The sequence below is a fragment of the Labeo rohita genome, chromosome 10, assembly GCF_022985175.1.
Source record: "Labeo rohita strain BAU-BD-2019 chromosome 10, IGBB_LRoh.1.0, whole genome shotgun sequence".
In the NCBI taxonomy this organism is placed as follows: domain Eukaryota; kingdom Metazoa; phylum Chordata; class Actinopteri; order Cypriniformes; family Cyprinidae; genus Labeo; species Labeo rohita.
This window is the reverse complement of record NC_066878.1, coordinates 5,099,062-5,126,662: the sequence shown is the minus strand read 5'-3', so window position 1 is coordinate 5,126,662 and position 27,601 is coordinate 5,099,062. Positions and strand designations below refer to the sequence as shown.

At 37.6% G+C, this 27,601-nt stretch overlaps 1 protein-coding gene across 7 annotated transcripts in view; it reads left to right on the top strand.

Annotated features, from left to right (window-relative positions):
- Window positions 1–27,060, top strand: part of ryr1a (ryanodine receptor 1a (skeletal)) — a 64,841-nt gene extending 37,781 nt beyond the window's left edge. The window contains exons 73-107 of one of the 7 annotated variants that reach the window (XM_051121830.1): window positions 1,155–1,169; window positions 4,409–4,579; window positions 4,678–4,737; window positions 4,817–4,951; window positions 5,138–5,250; window positions 6,433–6,529; window positions 6,628–6,734; window positions 7,512–7,563; window positions 7,792–7,866; window positions 10,566–10,665; window positions 10,767–10,846; window positions 11,237–11,313; window positions 12,132–12,205; window positions 12,646–12,663; window positions 15,137–15,217; window positions 15,314–15,402; window positions 16,058–16,186; window positions 16,371–16,475; window positions 17,656–17,737; window positions 17,825–19,128; window positions 19,233–19,303; window positions 19,402–19,570; window positions 19,667–19,753; window positions 20,748–21,002; window positions 21,130–21,260; window positions 21,358–21,400; window positions 21,489–21,625; window positions 21,860–21,920; window positions 22,016–22,162; window positions 24,463–24,597; window positions 24,766–24,922; window positions 25,960–26,024; window positions 26,115–26,215; window positions 26,304–26,355; window positions 26,436–27,060. In XM_051121830.1, coding sequence (XP_050977787.1) covers window positions 1,155–1,169; window positions 4,409–4,579; window positions 4,678–4,737; window positions 4,817–4,951; window positions 5,138–5,250; window positions 6,433–6,529; window positions 6,628–6,734; window positions 7,512–7,563; window positions 7,792–7,866; window positions 10,566–10,665; window positions 10,767–10,846; window positions 11,237–11,313; window positions 12,132–12,205; window positions 12,646–12,663; window positions 15,137–15,217; window positions 15,314–15,402; window positions 16,058–16,186; window positions 16,371–16,475; window positions 17,656–17,737; window positions 17,825–19,128; window positions 19,233–19,303; window positions 19,402–19,570; window positions 19,667–19,753; window positions 20,748–21,002; window positions 21,130–21,260; window positions 21,358–21,400; window positions 21,489–21,625; window positions 21,860–21,920; window positions 22,016–22,162; window positions 24,463–24,597; window positions 24,766–24,922; window positions 25,960–26,024; window positions 26,115–26,215; window positions 26,304–26,355; window positions 26,436–26,531 — 4,671 coding nt within the window. In that variant the 3' untranslated portion in view covers window positions 26,532–27,060. Of the gene's footprint in view, window positions 1–1,154; window positions 1,170–4,408; window positions 4,580–4,677; window positions 4,738–4,816; window positions 4,952–5,137; window positions 5,251–6,432; window positions 6,530–6,627; window positions 6,735–7,511; window positions 7,564–7,791; window positions 7,885–10,565; window positions 10,666–10,766; window positions 10,847–11,236; window positions 11,314–12,131; window positions 12,206–12,645; window positions 12,664–15,136; window positions 15,218–15,313; window positions 15,403–16,057; window positions 16,187–16,370; window positions 16,476–17,655; window positions 17,738–17,824; window positions 19,129–19,232; window positions 19,304–19,401; window positions 19,571–19,666; window positions 19,754–20,747; window positions 21,003–21,129; window positions 21,261–21,357; window positions 21,401–21,488; window positions 21,626–21,859; window positions 21,921–22,015; window positions 22,163–24,462; window positions 24,598–24,765; window positions 24,923–25,959; window positions 26,025–26,114; window positions 26,216–26,303; window positions 26,356–26,435 lie in introns of all 7 variants that reach the window. The other 6 variants (XM_051121827.1, XM_051121831.1, XM_051121828.1 and 3 more) reach the window with 6 other exon arrangements.
- Window positions 27,061–27,601: the final 541 nt, after the last annotated feature.

Below are 27,601 nucleotides of genomic sequence, written 5' to 3'. Positions count from 1 at the left end.
TAATATTTTATTTATTTTTAGCTCCATGTCAATTAACAAAACTATTTTTAATAATTTTAGTTAAAGGGGTCATCGGATGCAAAGTTCACTTTTTCATGTTGTTTGAACATTAATATGTGTTGGCAGTTTATGTACAAATCTACCCTATAATGATAAAAATCCATGCAGTGGTTTTTAGTTGATCTGTAAAAATAATATCCCCTTTTTCAAATCAAGCCATTCTCAGAGGCCCCTCCTACGATAGTTGATTGACATGAGCGTCTTACCTCAGATCAACTGTGAGAGTCTAACCTTCATTGTTTCGATGCCGGAGCAGGGATGTAAGTTAGACAAGAATATCCCCGATTGAGCAATTAAGGTGTGGTGTTGCTGGATGTAATAATGAACATAGTGGTCATCATTTACTCCCGACATCTGAGCTGCTGAAGATGCAGTGGATTATGTTTGTTTGTGAAGGGAATGCACCTCCCGATCTACATAAATGAGTCTATGTTCGCGCAAATCATTCGTGATCCAGCTTCACCTACAGCAGAAGTGAGTATAAGGTTTTTTTTTATGAATTTCTGCAATCACCTTTCCTAATAACGTGCTAGTTAGCAAGTTTCGCAGCTAAAGTGCTAAAGTAAATGCGGCCTAAGTAAACAGGCTCGTCACTCCACAGGGAGAAGAGAGGGGCGGGGCGAGCAGAGCTCATTTGCATTTAAAGGAACAGTCCCTCAGAATGGGATGATTTTTGCAGAGCTCATTTTGACAAGGGAAAAAGGGTGTTGTTTTACACAACCATTGAGAATTTTTAACCAAAGTATATTATAGACTTTTCATTAAGAATCATATCAACTTGTGGAAAATGAGCATCCGATGACCCTTTAACAATAACAACACTGATTGTAAATGCTGTGAATGTAAATGCTATGATTTTTAAAACTGTTAATAAGCCAACAGTGAATGTTTGGTTTGGCATCAAACTCCACATGAAAGGTAAAGTATGCTGTGTTTTCATGCGTCTTTTGAAGACGTTGCGTGTATTCTTACTGTCACAAAGGCAAGTGCTTTTCGGATGCGTTTCACAGGATTTAGATGACAGTGTTAATGGTGTTCTTTCTCTGACTGTGCCCTGTCCTCTTTTTCTCATCTGGATGCTGGTGTGTTTCTAGACCGGGGACTCTGAGGTTAGCTTCTCTGTTTGCACGACTGCTGTGCTACCGCATGGCACCTCGCATCTGGGGGGGCATTTCATCAACCCCCCCCAACACACTGGCACTCTACACACACGCATAGCTTTGACTTCTCCACTGTTTGACAACACTAGTGTCTCACGCTCACGATAGACGTCATGGTAGATAGCATAATGGTTGTTTTACCACACAATAGTAGTACTCTTAATAGGTCGGATTTCTAAGAGATACATACAGTAATTGTAAATGTGAATTTAAGAGAATAGAATAAAAGAATTATGTGTAAAATCGCTACTATGTTGAAAGAGAAAAGAAAAGCAATCTCAGTCTCAAGAAACATCCCATCCCCATGGACACAAGGGCCACAGGGCACCCGTCGTCCTGCCAGTGTGTGAAGGGGGGAGTCTGAATGGAGGCGTTTGATGAAAGAACTCTTTGTAGAGTCAGGCTCATGGCACTTGATTCCATGTCCGTCGCAGAGGGTCCGGGCCCCTGGAGGCCTGTGCCATCACCCTGTACAGCAGTGTGCATCTGTTGGACTGTAGTTCGGATGGGGATCTTCATACATCTCTTATCTTCCTTTTCTTTTTGTATAACGGCTGCAGGTTGGGGTCAATATTTAATCTGTTCAGGAAGTCAACTGAGACTCAAGTGCAGAAATGCACACCTCAAACGATTCAGACTGTATTTCAGTTCATTTCCTAAACTGGATTCATGTGAAGGAATTTGACCTCAATTAATGTATATTTCGTCATACATCCTCCTTGACAAAGGGGGGCATTTAGAGTCCATCCTCTAATGTGTGCCTACTTAATCCCTCTTTAACTTGAATTGCTGCTGTATTTATACCCAATGGCTCACATCTCCATATTGTTCCATTTTTGTCTCCCCATCCACCCCTTTTAACCCATGACCCCTGATGCAATCAAAAGCAAATGATTGAGGTGGGATTGTGGAAAAGGGGATTACATTTGCAAAAACTAATGTAACCTGTAATACTTGGCTTTAATTGTTCAGTTGCATTAACATAGTGGTCTACAGCTGAAACGAATCCTGAGTACCACCAGGACAAAACAGATGGAGCCTTTTATTCAGACCAGAGTTGAAGTCAATAAGACTCCCAAGACCCAAATCCAGACCAATACCATATAAAGACTTGTTAGACCAAGCTATGAGATCCACAGTAGGGCTTCAACCGATCACAAAACTCACTGTTCAGATCAAATTACGGTTTTGAGTCACAGATTGGATGGTTTTTGTGATCAGTGAGAAATGTAACTGTAAATGTAACTTTGCTTTCCAATTATTACTTAAAGAGAACCCTGGGTATTAAGACTTCTATGGCTTAATATAATGTAAATGATGTCTCTAACTGGAGTAGAAAACCTGTGTAAGAATTACGTTATTTTTAAAAAAAATCCACATTGTTTTATACATATTTTGGACTATGGGGGGCGCCATTATTTCAATAATGTGAAATGGTTGCACTCAGTGAGCAACTGGCGCTACCTGTTTCTATTTTACCACAACACAACTCGGAAAATAAAATACTGATATGATGACCACAGCGATTAAAAGAGCTTACAGTTGGCGATGGATATAAGTGCAGGCTTAAAACCAAATGTCATACCATCGATTTTACCCACAGGGAGTCTAAATGCTTCCGGATACTGAGTGAAATCCATGCTGTGAAACTCCTTTAGTGGCTGCGGTGTCATGACCAGCGTTGGCATGTTTACATCCTTCCAGGATGGCATCTAGCGTTTCTTGTTTCTGCCATTTGTAAGCTCTTTCAGTAGCTGTGGTCTTCTAAAAGTCCCAAAAAGCATCAGGGCAGGAGAGAACAAAGACACGGGTCTTTAGGAAGTTTTGTTCGTCTACAGGCATCTTTCCATTCTTTTCTCCTCTGCTTATCGCTAGGAAAGTAAAGAAGACTATCGCTTCTCTTGTTGTCCTTCAACTTAAAATTACAACCAAAATCCGCAAAATGTGACATTGTATCCATATTTTATTTTCCAAGTTGCGTATTCTGAGTTGTGGTAAAAATAGCAACAGGTAGCGGCAGTAGCTCATCGAGTGCAACCATTTCACTTTAGCTAAATAACTGCACCCCCCATAGTCCAAAATATGTATAAAACAATGAGGATTTTTAAACAATGAGGGTCAATAAACTGTTTTCATTTTTTTTAATCAAAATGTTATTTCATATCTCAGGCTTTAGAAGGTTAAGAAGGTTAAGACCATAAGATCAGTACTCAAATTCAGATTGAAACAACTACGGTATTTTCTCGCTCACACACAATGGCTTTTATTAATGAAGCATAAGCAGAACAATTTTTGTCTAAAACCATTCTTACGTATTGCATTCAAATCAGTTACGTAATGTGTTTTGCTCATGTTTCCTAAATGAGGCCTAGTGTCTAAAACTGTAAATGTGTTGGTTTGGAGGGGCAAAACTGGTGCAAACAGGACGTGTGTGACCAAGATTACGGAAATTATTTCCTTTGCCTCAAAGGTTTGGGTTTCAAAGTTGGCAGCCCAAAATGAGTCAAAAGCAATCATTTCCCCTTTCTTTTATAATTAACTCTACTGCGTGAGTTTTACAGTGTGGGATTGCAGTTCCTCCTCCACCCACTAAGGCTGAGCATGTTATGACTCTGCATGTCCTTTACAGTGCATGGAGTTCATTAAACTGCACTGGCACGTTACAGCACCAGCCCACCTGTAGTGCCTGCTTCTATTATGAGTCCAAGCTAAGATGATGTTGCAGTTGAATGATTTTTGCCCCTTTTGATGCTGTCACATCTCTGTTAAGTTAGTATTGAGATTTCAGCTTCAGACCTACTACAACTTGTCTTCCCCACTAAGCCCCACTGTTGTTGTCTATTTTGATCAAAAACAACCCTGAACATTTACCCTTCCTTTCCTCTTAATGACCCTATTAATCAGAATGACTCATTTCTAAGGACTGTTCTCTAAAGAGGTCCTAACTTAAAAATTACTGAAATAATGCCTTCAAGTAAGGATGGATTTGTCCGTTTAGTTGTCTAGGTCCTGATGAGGGAACAGGAAGCTTTGGATTTTGCTCAATGATGCTGACTTCCATTTTTCTGGTCAACTTACTCTTTAAGCACATCATTCAATGTGAAAATCATCTCACAAGATTCCATAAGGTTTCATTGAAAATTTTGTCTATGTCAGTTGTCATGCTTTGAATGTTACTGTCGTCTCAGGCTGGTGGCTCGGATGTGGAGCGTACCAAGAAAAAGAGACGGGGAGATCGATACTCGGTTCAAACGTCCCTCATTGTGGCGGCCCTGAAGAAAATGCTTCCTATTGGACTAAACATGTGCTCTCCTGCAGATCAGGAGCTTATTAACCTGGCCAAGACACGCTATTCTTTGGTAGTGTGCTCACCTCATCTGTTTGTCTGTCTCTCTATCTATCTGTCTGTCTTACAAGCCTAGATGTTGAGGATGTGTGTTGTGTTGTTGACCCATAGAAAGACACAAATGAGGAGGTCAGAGAGTTCTTGCAAAATAACCTGCACCTCCAGGGCAAGGTAAGTGTGCGTCTGATGTTAAAATCTTTTTTAAAAGTGTTTCTGCAGAAATCTGAATGATTTCTCTTTCTCTCCTCAGGTTGATAACCCGTCTATGCGCTGGCAGATGGCACTGTATAAGGAAATGGCGGGAAAGGCAGAAGACGCAGATGCCCCAGAGAATATTGTGAAGCGGGTTCAAGAGGTCTCTGCAGTTCTCTACCACATTGAAGTGGTGAGTTTGAATTGCAAGGTCTAAAACTTCTAGTGCAACTCAAATAATGCACATTTTGGTGACCTCTTACCTACACTGCCACTATACTTCAGTTTCCGTCTAAAATGTAGCTTAGACAACGTAATATCCATTCCATAGGTGGTTTAAAACCTGAAAACAGCCATAAGACAGTTTTTCTTTTTTTAGACTGAGCACCCTTTCAAGTCCAAAAAGATGGTTTGGCATAAACTGCTGTCAAAACAACGGCGTAGAGCGGTGGTGGCCTGTTTTAGAATGACTCCCCTTTACAACCTGCCCAGGTGAGACAAAGCAGGTCACAATGTCCGTTTTGTAGTAAGAATTAAAGAGAAAAAGATGAATTGGTGAACATATATGCAGTTGAGGTCAAAAGTTTACATACACCTTGCAGAATTAGCAAAATGTTAATTATTTTACCAAAATAAGAGGGATCATGCAAAATTCATGTTATTTTTTTATTTAGTACTGACGTGAATAAGATATTTCACATAAAAGACGATTACATATAATCCACAAGAGAAAAAAAAAAAGAATTTTTAAAAATTATCCCGTTCAAAAGTTTGCATACACTTGATTCCTAATACTGTGTTGTTACCTGAATGATCCACAGCTGTGTTTTTTTTGTTTAGTGATAGTTGTTCATGAGTTCCTTGTTTGTCCTGAACAGTTAAACTTCCTGATGTTCTTCAGAAAAATCCTTAAGCTCCCACAATTTTTTTTTTTGTGTGTATTTGAACCCTTTCCAGCAATGACTGTATGATTTTGAGATTCATCTTTTCCCAACTGAGGACAACTGAGGGACTCATATGCAACTATTACAGAAGGGTCAAACGCTCACTGATGCTCCAGAAGGAAAAACAATACATGAAGAGCCAGGGCTGTAAACTTTTGAACAGAATGAAGATGTGTACATTTTTCTTATTTTGCCTTAATATCATATTTTTCCATTTAGTACTGCCCTTCAGAAGCTACAGAAGAAACGTATGTTTCCTAGAAGACAAAATAAGTTAAATTTACCCTGATCTTCAAAAGTTTTCACTCCTCCCCAGTTCTTAATGCATTGTGTTTCCTTCTGGAGCATCAATGAGCATTTGAACCTTCTGTAATAGTTGCATATGAGTCCCTCAGTTGTCCTCAGTGTGAAAAGATGGATCCCAAAATTATACAGTCATTGTTGGAAAGGGTTCAAATACACAAAAATGTTGAAAAATCAAAGAATTTGAACAGCAGGCAGTTTAACCGACAAACAAGGGACTCATGAACAACTATTACAAAAAAAACAGCTGTGGATCATTTACACAGTATTAAGAATCAAGTGTATGTAAACTTTTGAACGGGTTCATTTTTATGAATCCAAATATTATTTTCAGTACTTTTGGTGAAATAATTAACATTTTGGAAGTTCTGCATAGTGTATGTAAACATTTGACCTCAACTCTAAACGTATGCTGTCTCTCTTTCAGGCATAGAGCATGTAACATGTTCCTGGATGGGTACAAGCGAAATTGGATCCAAACTGAAGGATATTCCTTTGAGGACAGAATGATTGATGACCTGTCTGTATGTGCTCTCACGTTAACAAAATTAACTGTTGCATTTTAGCATGGAATATATTGGGTGGAATGCATTTCCTGTTATTTTTTTTCACTGATGTGTAGAAAGCGATGGAGGAAGAAGAGGAGGAGGAAGAGGAAAAGGAGACAAAGCCAGACCCTCTTCATCAGCTCATCCTTCACTTTAGTCGCACAGCCCTCACCGAGAAGAGGTGAGACTCCACACCTCTGACTAGTGAATGACACATTTGGTTTCCAGTGCCAAAGTAGATGATCACGTGGCCGTAACCAGTGACTGTTATACAGTCAGCTCAAGCTATTCACACTGTTCACATGGTCTTTTGGTGATGTAATGTAATCATCTATTACAAAATATAAAACAATAAACAGATATGTAATGAATAGGTTGAGGTGTATTATATAATGTGTCCATTAGCAATGTCAGTTATACAGTTTACCAATCATTATACAAAAAAAATGACAAAATGATGTCTATGATCTAAAAATTATATTTCTAAATATGTATTTTATAAAAATGATATGTGACCGTGGTCCACAAAACCAATCGTAAGGGTCAATTTTTTGAAATTGAGATTTATACATAATCTAAAATCTGAATAAATAAGCTTTCCATTGATGGGACAATTTTTGGTCGAGATAAAACTATTTGAAATCTGGAATCTGAGTGTGCAAAAAAATTTAAATATTGAGAAAATCACCTGTAATTAAGTTTTGATATATTTGCAGTAGGAAATTTACAAAATATCTTTATGGAACATGATTTGTGGCATAAAAGAAAAATCGATTTTGACCCATACAGTGTATTGTTGGCTATTGCTACAAATATACCCATGCTATGACTGGTTTTGTGGTCCAGGGTCACGTATGGTTTTTTTAGAATTGTTTAAAAAATCGTAATTGATTAGGATTTCAATTGTAGACGTGTGTTTACATCTTTCATTTCCTTTTTTCCTTCTGCTCTGTCACAGTAAACTGGACATAGATTACTTATACATGGCATATGCTGATATCATGGCTAAGGTGAGACCTCTCTGTCTTATGATTATCAATCATCACCAGTTTAGTATTTATTTTATATATTTAAAATATAAAATATTGTTACTTTACTGTAACTTTTAACTTTTCTCAATTTCAGTTAATTAAGCCATTTTTCTATTTGATTTTAGATTTTTTTAAATTGTTGTTAAATATTTAAAAGGTTCCATAAAGCTGTGTAACATTCTTTGTGTCCATCTCTGGTGAATTTAGAGTTGCCACATTGGTGAAGAGGATGAGGGGGGAGAGGAGGAGGAAGAGGGGGGAGAGGAGGAGATGTCCTTTGAGGTGCGACAGACAGAGATGGTAGGGGGAGTCCGGGGGCTGGGGACGGGGAAGACACAGAAGCGGTAGACCCGAGTGACATCCAAACCAACCACTGTATCATCCATCCATCCATTCACTCACATCCCATTTTATGTCTCTGTGTCCAGCCTGTGCTCTTTGTCTCTCCATCTAACTCCATCTAACATGTTTTAGTGCATTACACTGCAGTATCTTTAATATATATATGTATATTTGCTTTTTACAAGCTCTGAGCCACCTACTAAACACAGATATTATTGTTTAAAAACAGCTGAAGACATTTAAACACAATAAATATGTCAAAAACTGTAATGTATATTTTATACGAAAAGAGCAGCATTATTATGATGTGTTTAGTAGTTCAGGCTAAAGGACATGTTTTTATGCTTTTTGTTATACCGTTCAGTGTTTGGATAACCTAAAGCTGCAGCATGTGGTAATTTTCTAATATGGCAGAAAAATGACAAAATTGCTCAACAAATTGCACTAATTAGCCATTAAACGGATAATTCTGTCATTAATTACTCACCCTCATGTTGTTCTAAACCCGTAAGACCTTAGTTCATCTTTGGAACATAATTTAAGATATTTTTTTATTAAATCCTAGAGCTTTCTGACTCATAGACAGCAACGCAACTGACATGTTCAAGGCCCAGAAAGTTAGTAAGGACATCGTTAAAATAGTCCATGTGACAGCAGTGGTTCAACCTTAATTTTATGATTTTTATCAGTTGTGTTGCTGTCTATGCCCGGTCAGAAAGCTCTTGGATTTAATCAAAAATATCTTAATTTGTGTTCTGAAGATGAACAAAAGTCTCATGGGTTTGTAACAACATGAGGGTGAGTAGTTAATGACAGAAATGTCATTTTTGGATGAACAATTCCTTTAAGCTTTTAAGTCACATAACTACTTTAAAGTGTGACAGATATAAATGTAAAAAGGTTGAAATTTTCCAAAATAACATAAATATACATTTTATAGTATAACATTATAATCGCATTCACAAAATTGCAGTCATTTTGAGACCTCAGTGTATGAAATTTCACCTGTTGCAGCTTTGAAGTCCAAAAGAAACTATATCCTTATTGTTTCCTAATCATTTGTTGAATGATATTTGGGTTTTTTTTGTTTTTGTTTTTTTTTAATTTCTTGCTATGAGCCTTACGTTTGAGGTGTCAAATGGACATGCATTTTACTTTTACGCTGTTTTACTTTGAGTAATCACTAATGATAACGTATTTGTCATATTAATGTTTCTGTATGCTTTCTACTCTTTTACTTACCTTGATTTCCTTTAACTCATGCACAATAATCAAGTGACTAATCAATGTTTTCTCAATATTACTGACATAGTATACTGACACACAGACTACAGTTAAAGCCAGAGCAGTCTCCTAGTCTGCACATGCACACAGAGGTAAAAACACAGAGATACATCTATAATGAAGTAGACTGTACACACCATACACACACATACTCACTTACTCAGGCTCTGCACACATATATAGACATGGGAAAAAGAAACACACTATATTCCACACTTTTGGGTGCTTACTTAGGTCAGGCTTACGGGGAGGGGGGTGGCATGGGTGGGATGGGAGGCTTGGGAGGGTGGTATATTATGCATGCAGTAATTATAAACTTTGATTTAATTATTTTTTTGGCAAAGCAAGCTTCTGCAACTAAGCCAGCATTTTTATTTGCTTTTAAATTTTGCTTTTGCACTACCGTTTACATATGTCTGTAATAAAAAGCTTGCTTTTATTATCTTTCTATGATAATATTATGTTATGGAATTGTATTTGCTAAAGTACATCTAGAATTACCGTTTTATTTCAAAATAAGTTGCCATTTGATAATGCTGGGTTAAGGGTTACGCATGTTCTACAGAAGCACTTCCCTGAGTTTACTTTTCACTCTTCAGGAGACAGAGCTGTAGATGAGTAACACCTGCATGGCTCTTTGTTTCTATGCAAAGCCATCAGGAGAGTTTACTGTAGTCCAACGTTTGCTCTGATAGACAAACGTGGGAAATTAGTATGACTGTCCCATAACTAATGGTTATGATGATGGGAGCATGCTAAATGAAAATGACTGAAAGAAAATGTTAGAATATAAAATTAGCAGGGCCCAAATCATTTACAAGCACTCACAATCACCCAATCTTGCCTTAACACTATTTATAATCACATTTTAACTAAAATAAATAAATGTTTACATTGTGTTGCATAAGATATTCAGACAAAACATCTGAGAAAGGCGTTGAAAAAAGTTGATGATGCTGCTGAAAATGAAAATTGTTAACTTAGCAATGTTTGTGGTTGACTTGATAAAAGCCTCAGGCCAGTGTTTTGGGTTGCCTTGACAATAACTTCATATCCTTACTGCTGCCTTTTGTTATCTTCTCAGTAAAGTTTAGAAATAACAAACTAGATTGAAAATCCAATTTTTTTTAATGTAAATCTGCATTTTTTCCATCGCCCACAAGATAAGACAAGTAGTAACTGGCCGACATAAAAAAATAACATTATCATTAAAGGAAGATGAGTTTAGTGTTATAGTTAAATATATGTAGTTCAGTTAGAGGGATGGGGAAATTAAACAGCAAAGAACAGATTATAAAAAAGGAGAATTGTAAAGGCTTTCAGACAGTTCATTTTTTCCATGTTTAACCATGTAGGAAAAAGAGATGGAAAAGCAAAGGCTCCTCTACCAGCAGTCACGTCTACACAACAGAGGGGCTGCTGAGATGGTCCTACAGATGATTAGTGCCTGCAAGGGTACATGTTTACCTCTTTTCATGTCTTTTCGGAAGCTTGAATGCTTTGGTCTCCACACATGCCATCCTAAAACCCTTTAAAATCATTTTCTTTTTGTACAGGTGAGACTGGTTGCATGGTCTCTTCCACCCTAAAACTTGGTATTTCTATTCTGAATGGCGGGAACAGTGAGGTCCAACAGGTTTGTTTGTGAATCTTATTACTCTCAAGTATGTAAAAAAAAAAAAATTTCAGTACACACCAACACAGAATGTGACTGAAGTGTTTTTCTTTTTTTCCTTGAGTGCTGAAACAGATCTACTGTAACTTTAGAACTCTGCATTGTGTCATATCTATAGAAAATTTAAATGATTAAATTATATAATATATATGCCACTTTTTAGTTATTTAGCGTAAAAGACAAAAAGCTTACATTTTTATGTGTAATGTTGGTTTTATTAATAAATTAACTTTGTTTTTACATCGAAAAGGTCTTAACCTTCAGATGATTGCACTAAATCTGCATGGAGACATGACAGTGAATTACAACCTAAACTACCGCTCAAATGTAACAGCACTAATTTTCTTGCAGAAAATGCTGGACTATCTGAAAGACAAGAAAGATGTGGGTTTCTTCCTCAGTGTCCAGGCTCTAATGCAGACCTGCAGGTGATGTTTATTGTGACTAGGAGCTGTTGTTGTCCCACACTCACATTAATTCACCCCGTGTGATCCAAGATGTTCAAGTCTTTCTGTCTTCAGTTGCAAAGAATTTAAGGGTTTTGAGGAAACATGCCATATATTGAACTTAAATGGTGGCCAACAGGTTGAAGGTCCAAGTTGCAGTTTCAATGCAGCTTCAAAGATCTCTACACAATCCCAGACTTATATAGCGAAATGATCGTTCTCTTAAAAAAAATTTAATTTATATACTTTTTAACCACAAATGCTCCTATTGCACTAGCTCTGTGATGCGCAATGGTGTCGTCAACCATTACATAATCAAGTCGGAAAGGTCACGCGCGTAGGGGGGAAAACTCCATCTTATGTTCACCTTCAACTTTGAAATTGTCCGACATCATTGTTTTACCTTGTTTTGTAAAGGGCGTTTGACTTTCTTTGCATGTTCGCGACCTTTCCGGTGTAATTACGTAATGTGTGAGATTGAGCTAGTGCAAGATGAACATTTGTGGTTAAAAAGTAGACACATTTTTATCATTTTAAGAAAATTACAGATCGTTTCGCTAGACCAAGAGCCTTATTTCTTGTCTGGGATCGTGTAGAGCCATTTGAAGCTGCAATTTGGACCCGTTGAAATTCATTATAAGGAGAAAAATCCTAGAATGTTTTCCTCAAAACCTTAATTTCTTTGTGACTGAAGACAGAAAGACATGAACATCTTTGATTACATGGGGTTGAGTAAATTATTAGAAAATTTTTATTCCTTTAAATGATTCGTTAAATTAGTGTTTGTGCCTTTTTTGCAGTGTTTTGGACCTGAATGCCTTTGAGAGGCAGAATAAAGCCGAGGGTCTAGGTATGGTGTCAGAGGAGGGAACAAGTAAGTAATATGAATGATCTAGAGTCTTCTTTTCATCAAGATTAATACAGTATATTGTCAAATGGAAGCTCAGTTAAGTTCTATCAAATGTAATTTGCAAGTATAGAGTAACTTCAAACTCAGAACATAAGGCCAAAATGAGATACGGCATCCAAGGATTCAGTCATCCATCTGTAATCATACATGTTTGGTCATTCTAACATGGAAATGCACATCATTTGTTGACCAAATGTATCAGTAGAATAAATTAATTGTAATCATGTTGTCATACACTCTTACCCTCTCCAGATGTAATAATCTAGTCTAATATGATGTCAATAAACAGATTATGATATTGGCCATGAATAATTCCCTTTTCACTCCATGTCGTCTGTTTGCCGTCAACTCACCATCCCTCTTTTTCCATAACTATCATCCTTCCTTCCTTTCACGGGCCTCAGACGTGAAGCTAGAACGGGGTAAATAATGCCTCTGTCCCTCTATTTTTCATTTCTCTCTTCCTGTCACTCCTCTCTGTCCCTTTATCTCTTTGAAATCATTTTTGTTTGAAATTTTGCTTTTTGGGTTTTGGAATTTAATATATATATATATATACAATTTAAGTATATATATGAATCTCATCACTCAAGGATTTGTAAAAACAACTTTAAGTTACATCGCAAATGCAGATCGCAGTACATTAACGTGGATGTGACTGAAGTGTTTTTCTTTCTTCACTTGAGTGCTGAAACAGATCTACTGTAACTCTAGAACTCTGCATTGTGTCTTATTTATAGAAAATAGGAGTTAAATTATATAATAAATATATGCTGCATTTTAGTTATTTAGTGTAAAAGACAAAAAACTTACATTTTTATGCGTAATGTTGGTTTTTGCATTAATGAACTTTGTTTTTGCATCGAAAAAGTCTTAACCTTCATATGATGGAACTAAAAAGCTTACATTGAGAATACGTGTTTTGTTCCTAACAAATACACATAACTTATGAATTAAACCATATATGATCTAACTCTGTCTTGGCTTCACCATTTTTGCACCTAATATTACCCTATATGCCCTCCAATATTTACCCCACATGAGACGTCGGCTTGAGGTCATAATTAATCCAGTAATCAGGCATTATCAAAAACGGTAGGTTATGTTTGTGCACAGCAGTTTAGCGGTGCATTTTAACATTATTTGAATTTTCTGTGCAACAAATTTGCTGGAATTATCAAAGACAGATCATTCCATGCTGAAGGCTTTGAATGAATGTGATTTTCATGAATTTAGCATTGTTTATTGACCTCCTCCTTACCTGCCCAAACACATCTGAGCTTTAGGATTGCAGTAGGTCTGTCCCGCATGCTGAAGTATCATCTACTGTATGTTAGGGCTTCATGTTGTAACTAATCCACCTCTGTGTTTGAGCCACAGTATATGTGATTGTATCAGTGTTTTTATATCTGTGTTATCATATATGCACATTACTGTTTATGTGTACAGTTTATGTATATGTGTTGTGTTATTTGGATAAAGTGATTCTGTAATGTGTCTCATTTTGTGATGCTATAATTCAGTCTGACTTGAAGAACTAGTGATTAAGCAAAAGGCTGTCTCATTCCACTCCCTAGTTCACAATGAAGTGAATTGTTCAGTTGTGCCTTTTTGTATTTTTTTTTTGTATCTTTTTTTTTTTTTTTTAACTAGGGCTGGGTTTTGACACAATCGTGATTTGATTTAATATCGATTATTTTGGGTAGTTTTTGCACCTAATATTATGAAGAAGAGTAAAAATAATAAATTATAAAAATTATAAGGAGTATGTTTTATGGTGAGTTTATTTAGCAAAATGTTTTTTTAGCTGACTAATGAGCGTTTAACCAATGTTTTTTAAATATGACGTGACATTGTTTACAAGCTGTTATATTGACGTCACCTTGGTTGAAACACTGATTGAGCGATTACATGAGACAGGATGTGGATTTTGGTAAGTTATACTCGTACTTTTTATGCTTAATTTGGTATTAAAGCGACAGAAATGTGACCCTGGATCACAAAACCAGTCATAAGGGTCATTTTGTCAAAATTGAGATTTATACATCATATGAAAGCTGAATAAATAAGTAAATGTACGGTTTGTTAGGATAGAACAATATTTGGGAGAGATACAACTATTTAAAAATCAGGAATCTGAGGGTGCAAAAAATCAAAATATTGAGAAAATTGCCTTTAAAGTTCTTCAAATAATGTTCTTAATAATGTACATGACTAAAAACATGAGGAAACCGCTAAATCATATAGAGAAGGACTTAGTAAGCAGGAAAGCCCTGGTGAAAAAAACAGCATATGCTGATAGGTATGTTTTGATGCTGGGATGCTGGTTAAGTATGTTTTGATGCTGATTTAAGCTGGTCTATGCTGGTCCTTTGCTGGTTTATGCTGGTCTATGCTGGTCATATTGCTGGTCAAGGAACAGTATAAACCAGCAAAGGACCAGCTTAAACCAGCATCAAAACATACCTACCAGCATATGCTGTTTTTTTCACCAGGGAGGACACAATAGTTTGACAAACTAAAGTAATATAGTTAAATAGGTGGAAAACAGTTGTGAAAACACTCTGTAGTGCTCTCTGGGATTTTTCGGTGCACTAGGTGGGACACCTTGGTCGGTGTACTTAATACTGAACTGGGCAGTGGATTGAAACAAAAAAATAAATTTCCTGCTTATCTCACAGAAAAGGACGAAAACATTGTTCTCACTAACATTATAACATTATAAGATTTGTGGCAGTTTTTCCTCTAAGCTGTTTAATCAATCGCTGTCTTCCACTTACTTTCTCTTCTCAGTTCTAATCGGATTGCCGCTACACTAAACCTGTGAGCAGTGTCACATTTTACATGTTCACATATATGTGATGTGTTGCCACATATTTCCTTTCCATCGCATAGGTGAGAAGGTCATGGCTGATGATGAGTTCACTTGTGACCTCTTCCGCTTTCTGCAGCTCCTCTGCGAGGGTCACAACAATGGTGGGTTCTGAATCTGCATCTGAAGAGACAAGTTTTAAGAGTTTAGGGATTGTACAGATTGAACGTTTAACCATCTGTGAGTTTCCTTCACTTTAGACTTCCAGAACTACCTGAGAACACAGACAGGCAGCACCACCACTATCAATGTCATTATCTGTACAGTTGATTACCTGCTTAGACTACAGGTGATGTCATTTTACCCTTGAAAACTGACTAGTTCAGACTTAGCTAAATGGATAGTTAATCCAAAAATGAAAATTCTGTCATTAATTACTCAACCTCATGTCGTTCCAAACCCGTAAGACCTTCATTCGTCTTTGGAGCACAAATGAACATATTTTTGATGAAATCCAACAGCCTTTCTGACCCTCCTTAGACAGAAAGGGTCCTATCACGTTCAAGGCACAGAAAGGAACCAAGAACATCGACAAAATAGTCCATGTAACATATGTGGTTCAACAGAATTTTATGAAGCTATGGGAGTACTTTTTGTGGGAGCAGAATTTTTGAATGAAGTCATTATTTTGGCTTTTTCTGCGCACAAAAACTATTCTCATAGTTTCATAAAATTACGGTTGAACCACTGATGTCACATGGGCTGTTTTGGTAGCTTTCTTGGCCTTGAGCATGGTTGGACACTTGGTGTCTATGAAGGGGTCAGAAAGCTCTCTCATCAAAAATATCTTAATTTGTGTTCCGAAGATGAACGAAGGTTTTCAGAATGTCAGGATTTTCATTTTTGGGTAAACTATCTCTTCAAGTACTCTTGAACTTGTAGACTGATAGTGTTACTTTAAATGTTGACACACTTATTACTTATTACTTATTTTCTCTTTCCAGGAGTCTATCAGTGATTTCTACTGGTATTACTCAGGAAAAGACATCATAGATGAACCAGGAAAGAGGAACTTCTCTAAAGCAATGACTGTGGCCAAACAGGTGTTCAACAGCCTTACTGAGTATATCCAGGTACATCATCTTACTTCCTTCTTCACTGACATTCATATTCCATTTATTTATTGTATTAATTTTTAATTTTGGTCTCTACGTGTATTACTTGTGTGTTTTAAGACCCCAGTGTCTACTTACATTCTTCTAAAATCATACATTTATCATATGGCTGTTATGTATTTAAGTTGTCTTTCTGTCTCAGGGTCCTTGCACAGGAAACCAGCAGTCCCTGGCCCACAGTCGACTGTGGGATGCTGTGGTGGGCTTCCTGCACGTGTTTGCCCATATGATGATGAAACTGGCCCAGGTAACCCATCTGAGCCTGATTCCTCTGTTATATACATATTTTTTTATGTTTTCAATCTATCTGAATACTAGATCACATAGTTCAAATCTTTGACAATGTACATTCACAAAGTTGGCTTGTACGAGTAATTTCACAGCTTGATTTGAATAGTTTTTGTATCTTAGCATCTTGTATGCAACATAAAACCTTATTGCACATCTTCTCTGTCTTGTTAGTAGATCTACACACTTTCTCCAATAGCAAATGTGTTTAATTTCTACTAAAAGGTCTTATTTATTAGTTTAGTGGCTAATAGGAAATGCATGTAAATGAAACTAGTTGCATATGTATAGCAGAACTATTTTAATGATTAGATTACATGCTAAATTAAAAAGCATGTTATATTCCTTTTCTCAACCTTTAAACCTTTAAACCTTTAGACTAGTATGTTGGAATGTAATATTGTTTTTACTCACAAATGATTTACTGATTACTTAAACTGTTTTTCATACGCCGTGTGCAGGGAAGAGTATGTATCACTTTATTTGTCTATTGAAGTGGTTGTATTTGAGTTCCCCCCTTGATGTTCCAGATTCCCAAATCCAGGTTGTTTGGACCCATTTGGCCTTTTTAGACACGAAATCTAATTTTACTTTTCATTTAACATGCCAATTTCTTTTAACGTTTCTGCAAAACAAACAAACCAAAAAAATAAAAACTGCCAACTCTACAAACAAGTGGGTCAAACAGCCAGTTAACATTACCCAGAAAAACCATGTGTTTTCTGCTCTATGTGAATTTGCTGCATTAAAAAGTGGTTTGTCTCTTCTACAGTTCTGCTTTTGGTGTGCTGTTTGATTGTTTTTTTTTTTTTTTATCATCTCGTGTGTATGAAGTGTTTCCGTTTCTAGTAATTAACCCCTGTTATTGTTACTGCATGCAACCTAACCTACATTTAAATGTTACAGTTTTTACATTATTCACAAATAATGAACATGCTATGTCTAAAACAGTTTTTCTCCATTTTTAAGAATTTTGTTTTTTAAATTAATTATAATTACAATTGTTTTGTGTTAAAATTTTGTATTAAAAAATGTAAATGCCACTTTAAATATTCTTTTTTTTTTTTTTTTTATAAAAACTGCTGATTTAGATTATTTATGTTATGGTACAGATAGCATTTCATTCTGTTGTCTTGTAGGATTCCAGTCAGATTGGTCTTCTGAAAGAGTTACTGGACCTTCAGAAAGATATGGTGGTCATGCTACTATCTCTATTGGAGGGTATGAAGAAAATCTTGCATTTACTTAAATCAGTTTCACACCATTCAGCCTAGACCTGATTACACTGTATAACTCTGTATTTGACAGGTAATGTTGTAAATGGCACCATTGCTCGCCAAATGGTGGACATGCTAGTGGAGTCATCCAGCAATGTAGAAATGATCCTTAAATTCTTTGACATGTTCCTTAAGCTGAAGGACATTGTTGCGTCTGATGCATTCCGCGACTATGTGACAGACCCTAGAGGTTTGATATCCAAGAAGGATTTCCAGAAAGCCATGGACAGCCAGAAGCAGTACACACCTGCGGAGATCCAATTCCTATTGTCCTGCTCTGAGGCGGATGAGAATGAGATGATTAATTATGAGGAGTTTGCTAGTCGGTTCCAAGAGCCAGCGAAAGACATTGGCTTTAACATAGCGGTGCTGCTAACCAACCTCTCTGAACATGTTCCTCATGATACCAGGTTGCAGAACTTCCTCGAACAAGCTGAGAGCGTTCTAAACTATTTCCGGCCATTCTTGGGTCGTATCGAGATAATGGGCGCCAGCCGGAAGATTGAGAGAATCTACTTTGAGATCAGTGAGGTGAATCGTAAACAGTGGGAAATGCCTCAAGTCAAAGAGTCAAAGCGGCAGTTCATATTTGACGTGGTCAACGAAGGTGGCGAATCAGAGAAGATGGAGCTTTTTGTCAACTTCTGTGAGGACACCATCTTTGAGATGAATATCGCCTCACAGATTTCAGAGCAGGATGAGGAGGAGAGAGAAGAGGACGATGAGGAGGAACCTGAAGGAGGAGACGGTGGAGGAGGTGGCGGAGATGAAGATGGTGGTGGAGAGGAGGGCCAACCAGAATCAAGCTCCGCCTTTGCCGATTTCATCCAAAGTATCATGAATTTCCTGGGCATGTTTACCTTTAGGAATCTTCGTAGACAGTACCGTAGGATCAGGAAGATGACCATCAAGGAAATTGTGGTCAGGGTTGCTATCTTCCTATGGACAATCCTCATGGGCATCCTATATTTCATTTACAGTGTGTGTAAAGGTTTCTTCCTGCTCATCTGGCATACACTTTTCGGAGGTGGTTTAGTTGAAGGGGCCAAGAACATCACTGTAACTGAGTTGCTGGCCAGCATGCCGGATCCCACGCAGGATGAAGTGCATGGAGACCTACCGGGAGAACCGAGGGGCGGAGAGGAGCAGGATACAGGAGGGATAACAGACTCAATGGAAGTAGGAGGGGGAGAGGAAGAGGATGAGGACATCCAGGAAAAAGATGGCGGAAAGATTCCTGGTATCGATACACATGGTGGACTTGGAGATATGGGTGACACAACTCCTGTGGAACCGCCAACTCCAGAGGGCACTCCATTACTGAAAAGGAAGATGGTATGGTGTTTATTCACAAGGTTCCTCGTGTTCCTTCACCAATCTTCTACACAAAGATTATTAATTGTATGGGTCATGTTGGTCCTTGTGTTTTTACGCTGCAGCAACCAGAAGAAGCAGGACCTGAGCAACCTCCTGCTATTGAGGAACCTCCTCCTGAACCTGAGAAAGCAGAGTGAGTGACTCCCAAATGAAAAGGAAACAGGACTTGGTGTTTGTGTTCGATGCTTTGTTGTTTATTGGGTTTTAATGACCATCTTCCATGTCTAACAGCACCGAGAATGGAGAGAAGGCTGAGAAGGAAGTAGAAGTCAAGCCTGAGGTGCCACCAGAAGAACCAAAACCTGAGAAAGCCACTAAAGCCAAGAAGGAGAAGAAATCAGCCAAGGGGGCAGGATTTGAGCTCTGGAATGAGTTGGATGTTCAAAGAAATAAGTTCATGGTAGGAAAAAAAAAATTCTTCTAAATTTTAAATCTGTGAAATTTAGTAATGATTTACATGTTTTGATTTGCTGTTAATCTCCACTTCCATTTACAGAACTGTTTATCTCGTAACTTCTACAACCTTCGTTTCCTGGCTTTGTTCATTGCTTTCGCACTGAACTTCATTCTTCTCTTTTACAAGGTTGGAAAACCTAGTTTAGATTTTCACACTGTTTTCTCATTTAAATTGTCTATCCTTTTGTTTAAATGTTTAATTTAATTACATCAATATGGCATGCCTCACAATAATTTTACTTTGAAATGCACATAGATCTGAAAAACAAAAGAAGTTCACTTCCAAAATTTCCTGATAATTTACTCACCCCATTTCATCCAAGATGTTCATGTCTTTGTTTCTTCAGTCGCATTTGCGTTTTTTTCAAACATTTCAGGATTTTTCTCTGGCCAAACTGCAGTTTCAGTGCAGCTTCAAAGGGCTCTACATGATCCCAGCTAAGAAATAAGGGTTTTATCTAGCAAAACAATAGGTCATTTTCTTTCCAAAAATTATTTATATACTTTTTAACCACAAATGCTCATCTTGCACTGGCTCTGCGAATGTCTTTACACATTACGTAATCACATTAGTATACTTTGGTCCAAAAAGTTAGGGTTGGGCAAAAAACTCCATCTTTCATTTTCTCCTCCAACTTCAAAATCATCCAACACCATTGTTTTAACCGTATTTTTGTAAAGGGTGTTTGACTTTCTTTGCACTTTCACTTTGTAAACACTGGGTCGGTACTTCTGCCTACGTCACGTGTGACCTTTCTAACATCATCGTGTAAAGTTTGAGGTCGGGCTGGTGCAAGACAAACATTTGTGGTAAAAAGTATATACATTTTTATTGTTTTAAGAAAATGACCAATCGTTTCGCTAGATAAGACCTTTATTCCTCAGCGGGGATCATGTAGAAGCTGCATTGAAACTGCAGTTTGGACCTTCAACCCAGTGACCACCATTGAAGTCCATTATATGGAGAAAAATCCTGTAATGTTTTCCTTATAAACCCTAATTTCTTTGCGACTGAAGAAAGACATATAGCATGGGGGTGAGTAAATTATTAGGAAACTTTTATTCTGGAAGTAAACTTCTCTTTTAAGACTATTTATAAGCACCCTTTTTTGTTTTTCCAGGTATCTGATACTCCTCCCAGTACTGATGAGTTTGACGGCTCAGGTATGTTCGAAGGCTCTGGGCTGTTTGAAGGCTCTGGGGAAGACTTTGAGGGCTCTGGTGGAGAGGATGGAGGCGATGATGATGATGAAGAAGGTCCTGTGTATTATTTCCTGGAAGAGAGTACTGGATACATGCAGCCCACTCTGGCCTGTCTGGCCATTTTGCACACCGTCATCGCTTTCTTATCCATCATTGGATACAACTGCCTCAAGGTTTATACCACTAGATTTATATTTTAGCTCTTGAATGCTTGCAACAGGTTGTTTTTATTTCATTCTAAATATGTGCTATCATTTATTTGTGCTGTCAATAATTTATCAAGATGTTGTGGTCTGTTAGATTCCACTAGTCATCTTTAAGAGAGAGAAAGAGCTGGCAAGAAAGCTGGAGTTTGATGGCCTTTACATCACTGAACAGCCAGAGGATGATGACATCAAAGGCCAGTGGGACAGACTGGTGCTAAACACACCGTAAGTGTGGAGAAGCCTTCATTATGGAGCATATCTAGTTTGAATAAAACAAAAGTTGAGCTATCTATTCAATTAAAACTATTTATCGTTGTTTTAGCTCCTTTCCCACCAACTACTGGGACAAATTCGTTAAGCGAAAGGTAAACCATTATTCTTTCTGTTAGTTGGTGTTTAGGTTTAAAATCAGTGTGTTTATGAAGCCATGTTGTTCTTGTTTCCTTTGGCAAGGTTCTGGATAAATACGGAGATATTTATGGGCGTGAGCGAATCGCAGAGCTGCTGGGTATGGATCTGGCATCGCTGGATGTCAGCAAACAACAGACAGACAAGAAACCCGAAGAGCCAGACAACTCTATGCTTGCATGGTATTAAAAATACATTGCAAATGACATATAATTCTGTGACATTATAAAATATTACATTTTAGTTGCATGTTATTTCTTTGCCACTAATGGCAGCAAACGGAATTGCAAAAATACTGATTTTTCAACCTTTTTTTAAAAATACTCCTCCTTTCCGCTATTGGTCAGCCAAACAGATAACCCCTAAAACTACACTATATGAAATCAAATATTAGATTTTCCTTCCATATTTTTCAGGCTCACTGCCATTGACATCAAGTATCAAATCTGGAAATTTGGAGTTGTGTTTACAGACAATGTAAGTCTTTTTTCAGGTATTAAAATCTACAGTATTTTAAAATCTTTGCAAAACAAAGATTCAGTCAAGTGTGCTAAAGTGTTCTTCATTTACAGACTTTCCTCTACCTGGTGTGGTACACAGTTATGTCACTTCTTGGACATTACAACAATTTCTTCTTTGCTTGTCACCTGCTGGACATCGCAATGGGTGTCAAGACTCTGCGTACAATTCTTTCCTCTGTCACACACAATGGAAAACAGGTACAATAAACAACTCAAACTGGTTCTGAAAATACATACTTACAATAGGCTAGAATAGTTAGAACTACTAGAACTATTGGTGGAAATGTTCGCTTTTTGGCATGTTTGCACCACAGCAGCAATAAATGGTTTTAGTTCTAGGAACTCCGTTTGGAGGAATTAAATTAACTTCTACATCAGAAGGGGATTTGCACTGGGGATTTTGCACTGGAGAAACCTTTTCATAGTTCCTAGAACTATTGGTGGAAGTACATGCTTTTTGGCATATTCGCACTGGCTTTAGTTCTAGGAACTCCATTTGGAGGAACTAAAAAGCCATGTAAAAATACTTGATCAGCGAACATGGAAAACAGCGATTACTGCATTTACCTGTTGTCTGCAGCACTATGTTCTTTTCTTAGCCTCGATGATATATGAAACTGCAAAAGTGCTGTCACAATGCAAAGTTCTAAGAACTCCAGCATGGTGGTTACTAGAGAATCAATTTCCTCCTCAGCCTGTTTTGCTGGTTGCATTCACACCGGCAGCAGGAACTCTGAAGCGGCCGACAGCGACATTTTTATTCACGGCATTTACAAACGTCAACAATGGGTGAATGGAGAACGTCGTGTTTTTGTTGTGTGACGTGAGTTTCGTGATAACGGAGATGGAATGTAAACATGGAATTTATGCGATTAAAAGGGCATGAAAATCTGACTAAATCTCTTATGACAACTTGCAGTGTTACATATCGAGACTGAGACAAAGAACACAACGCTGCAAACACAACAAATAGCTAAATGGCGTTACTATCGCCGATTTCCATGTTCGTCGAGTAAATATTTTTACACAGTTTTTTAAAACTGTCGGGTAGCCAGTGATTTGTATGCGCTTACGTCACTGGTAGTTCCTATAGAACTGTTTTGGGGCCATTGACATATCGCGTCTTTTGCGCGCTCAAGTTCGTTATTTCAAATGTAGATGCGCCGTAAGTGCACGCAAATACAGAGAGACTCGCTCATTTTTTCCAGGCACGTCTGATCTTTTTAAAATGCCACAAACACACTGCAGGTCATGTGACAAGAACCAACCAATAACTTTCACCTTTTCCATAACAACATTAAAAGCTCAGCCTAGGTGGAGGAACAGCTGATCATAGCTGTGCAGGGATACCCATTTTAAATAAATGTAGTAGCAGAGCTATTGCAAGCAATTTAGTTAATAGGAGCTTATTTAGTTCCCCCAAACGGAATTCCTAGAACTAAATACGTTCCTAGTTCCTGTTGTGCAAACACCCAAAAGAGTGAACTTCCGCCAATAATTCTAGGAACTATGCATAGGTTCCTCTGGTGTGTTGTGTTCTTTTCTCAGCCTTGAAGATATGTAACATTGCGAGTTGTCATAAGAGATATAATCGTATTTTCGTGCTGTTTCAATAACGTAAATTGTGTTTACATTCCATCTCTGATCACGGCATCCTCATCGGTGTTGGCCGCTTCAGAGTTTCCGGGAAAATGGCCAGAGGGAAAAATTGGTTAGGAACCAGCATGTTGGCTAGTTCCTAAAACTGAGTTTCTAGAGCAGGGTTAGGCAAGTTCGATCCTAGAGAGCTGCAGTCCTGCAATCCTGCAGAGTTCAGCCCCAACCCTGAAAAAAAAAAAAACCCTCACCTGCCTATTCACCTGGAATAAATGGGTGAGACCTATCCGCTATAGGAGAATAACGAGAAGAATACCAACAAAGATAATAAATTAAAATAATATGGTAACACTCACCAATTTGGAATATCATGCAGCAAAAGGGGCTGTTTTGTACAGCTAAAAACCGGAAGGCAACCCATAAAATTTACAAATGGCCTCACCCACTCTTGCAGGAAGAAAAAAAGCTTGTTCAGGTGTGTTTGATGAAGGTTGGGGCTAGGGCTGTGCAAATAATCGGGTTCGATTATCATGCGCATCTGGTCAGTAATGCCGGTTCTGTGATTAGTCGTAAATCTCCTTCACCTGCTGTCAGATGGAACTGCATATACTACACAGTACCGTAGTTCACTGACAAGCTACGCAATATCGCGTTCATCATCGGAGGCGATACATTTGATATTGATATTACACAGCTTGTGAGTGCCGCTCCATCTGACTGCACGTGATGGATATTTATGACTAATCACGGAACCGGCGTTACTGATGAGATGCACATCCCGATGATAATCGCTTCAGATTATTTGCATATCCCTAGTTGGGGCTGAACTTGCCTACCTCTGTCCTAGAGCTTTGTGGTGTGAAAGCCCCTATACACTGGTTGACTCTGTTGGTTTGTTTCAGCTGATGATGACTGTAGGTTTGCTGGCTGTGGTTGTGTACCTCTACACTGTGGTGGCCTTCAACTTCTTCAGGAAATTCTACAATAAGAGCGAGGATGAAGACGAGCCGGATATGAAGTGTGATGACATGATGACGGTGGGTTGCTTCGTTATACAACACTATTGTCAAATTGTCTTTTATTCTCCTGCTCTAATTATTCTTTTGCGAGTTGTACCTTTTATTGGGGGTTGCTCAGTTTTTTCTGCAATTCTTACCTAACCAAACACCTGGTGTATAATCAAATCTCTCTCTTTCTCTTCACAGTGTTATCTGTTCCACATGTACGTGGGTGTGCGGGCAGGTGGAGGCATAGGAGATGAGATTGAGGACCCAGCAGGGGATGAGTATGAACTCTATCGGGTGGTTTTCGACATCACCTTCTTCTTCTTTGTCATCGTCATCCTGCTGGCCATCATTCAAGGTGGGACTCATGTTTGTATTCAACGTGGCTTAGCAAATCTACCATGTTAAATTTTATTAGATTAGAGTGAAGCTGCACTGCAATTGACCGTTCGCAAACAGCTTGATTGACAGGCGATCAGACCAACCATAACGCCAAATCTGCTATTCTGTCCGACAAGAACAGTCTGTGGACTTAAACTTATAACATTGTGTGTATTGAGGTTTTTCTGCAGTGGAAATAAAATATATTCTGATGTTCTTTTTTCATTCCTGAAGTAAAGAAGAAAAGACAATCGGTTCCTGTGTGATCTGTCAGTTAACCCTTCGCAAAGACCTACCCCACTTAATTACTGTTGCTAAGTCCGGCAAACAATGCCGCTCTCACTCTAAACCAGTGTTGCCAAGTCCGCCATTTTCACTCGGAATTGGGCTACTTAAACACTGTTCCTGTGGGTTGGTTTAATGTCCGCGGGTTGAAGCAACTCCAATAACATGGTATTTTACCAGAGGAAGCCAGCCAAAAAACGTTTTTAGCCCAACACGATTGGGCTCGTTCTGAGTAGCATTTATGTGGGTTTCATTGTGAAAACCTGGCAACCCTGCACTACACATCTTGTTCTCAGGCAGTGAAAAAAAAGGCCTACATCACGGAGCAAAGAGGGGAACTAACACACCGACAGACAAAACAGAGCAGGTTACTTCTGATACAAAACAAGGTCTCAGATTTCAAAGTTTGTCATTTTTTAAGAAATTCATAAAATAAATACCATTTTGTGTATTGCCTTACTTCAAACAGCATGTGAACCAATCATCTTTCCATTTTTCCATAAAGCACAAAATAAACATGAATGAACATCAGAATGTACTTTATACGTTCAACCATGGGAAGACGTCAATACACACAATTTTTAAAGTTTATGACCACCGAAGTTTATGTATTCTTCTGTCTGATTTGTTTGTTGGGTGAAATGAGGAATTTGGCATTATGATTGGTCAGATCGCCTGTCAATCAAGCTCTTTGCAAAAGGTCAATTCATAACATGTTTGTCTGCACAGGTCTGATCATTGATGCTTTTGGTGAGCTGAGAGACCAGCAAGAGCAAGTCAAAGAAGACATGGAGGTACTAAGATCTTTATTGTTCGATTAAAAAAATACATATTAGGTTTTAAATACTTCGCCTTGTATCTGATTTTCCGCTTTGCATTGTCAGACCAAATGCTTTATATGTGGTATTGGGAGTGATTACTTTGATACAACTCCACATGGCTTTGAGACGCATACGCTTGAAGAACACAACCTGGCCAATTACATGTGAGCAATTTGGTTTTATGCCACCTTTCTGAAGTTATACAATCTCTTCATCTTTTTCCACAAGAACTGATGTTTCTCTCTTCACTAGGTTCTTCCTGATGTACTTAATCAACAAGGATGAAACTGAGCACACTGGACAGGTAAGACATGTCGCAATGTTCGTAATTCAGAAACAAGAAAAGTGATCTATATATAATAGACATGTTTGTGTGTTTGAAAGGAATCATACGTGTGGAAGATGTACCAGGAGAGATGCTGGGATTTCTTCCCTGCTGGAGACTGCTTCAGAAAACAATATGAAGACCAGCTTGGATAAATGCTTTTCTGTTTTGTACGTAGCTTTTAACAAAGTTATACCAAATTATACATAAAAGTAATGTTATAGACTTGCACAATACTAGATCATTTTACTCATATCCAATCAAAATGCATGCTATTTATTCATAGGAAGTTTTTTGGGGTAATTTTAAAGTATTTGCTCATTTAAAATGTTCATGTGCCTAATGATTATCTAGTGTGTGTCACAATCTTTATTTCATTTATTTTGAAATCTTCATGTATTTACTCATACATCAGAATCTACTGTGAAAAAATAAAAATAATAATTTTATCAAAATATCTAAGTAAACATCACAGACACTGTGAAAATCAGAAAGTTTTTATTGAGAGATTGTAAAAGCATTACATTCTTTAGGTATAAATTTAAGCTTAAAACAGCACATTCTAAATGTTACATTTTTCAAAATTATGTTGAATGTTGTTCAAAAATGTGATATTTTAACAGAGTACAACAGATGAGCAACACGCTAAAAGTGCAAAAATATATCCTGATGAAAACACACAACTTATAGACAATTAAGATATCAATATATATATGCTACCAGCATTGTTTAAGCTTAAGATTTTAGGTGCTTTTTAGGCCCTTTTACAATATGGTTTGACAAAGATACGATACATTTGAAACAAATATATATGGCAAGAAAAACTGAATTATCTCAAAGTAAAATGTCAGAGCAACTGGTCTAGTTGAAGTGAAACTGCAACTACAAAAATTGCCAGAAGCACGAATCAAAAATAACACTTGGCTAATAATCAGATAATACATTGCTGGGTGATGGGATTTTCCCACCAGTACACAAATCAGATTCTAGAATTTACTTTGTACTAAGTATATGTGTTATCACAGACACAACGGTCACTGCTTGCAAAAATGCTAATATCTTAGAAGCCTTCCTACAGAAATCTCACGTACATTACTGTGAAAAACAGCAAACATAAAACTATAGGACAATAATTTTGTAAAACACAAAAAAGAACACAATTTGAGTTATAAACACTACATAACCCTGCTTAAACAATACCCTCCTTGTTCTGAGTTTATTATTT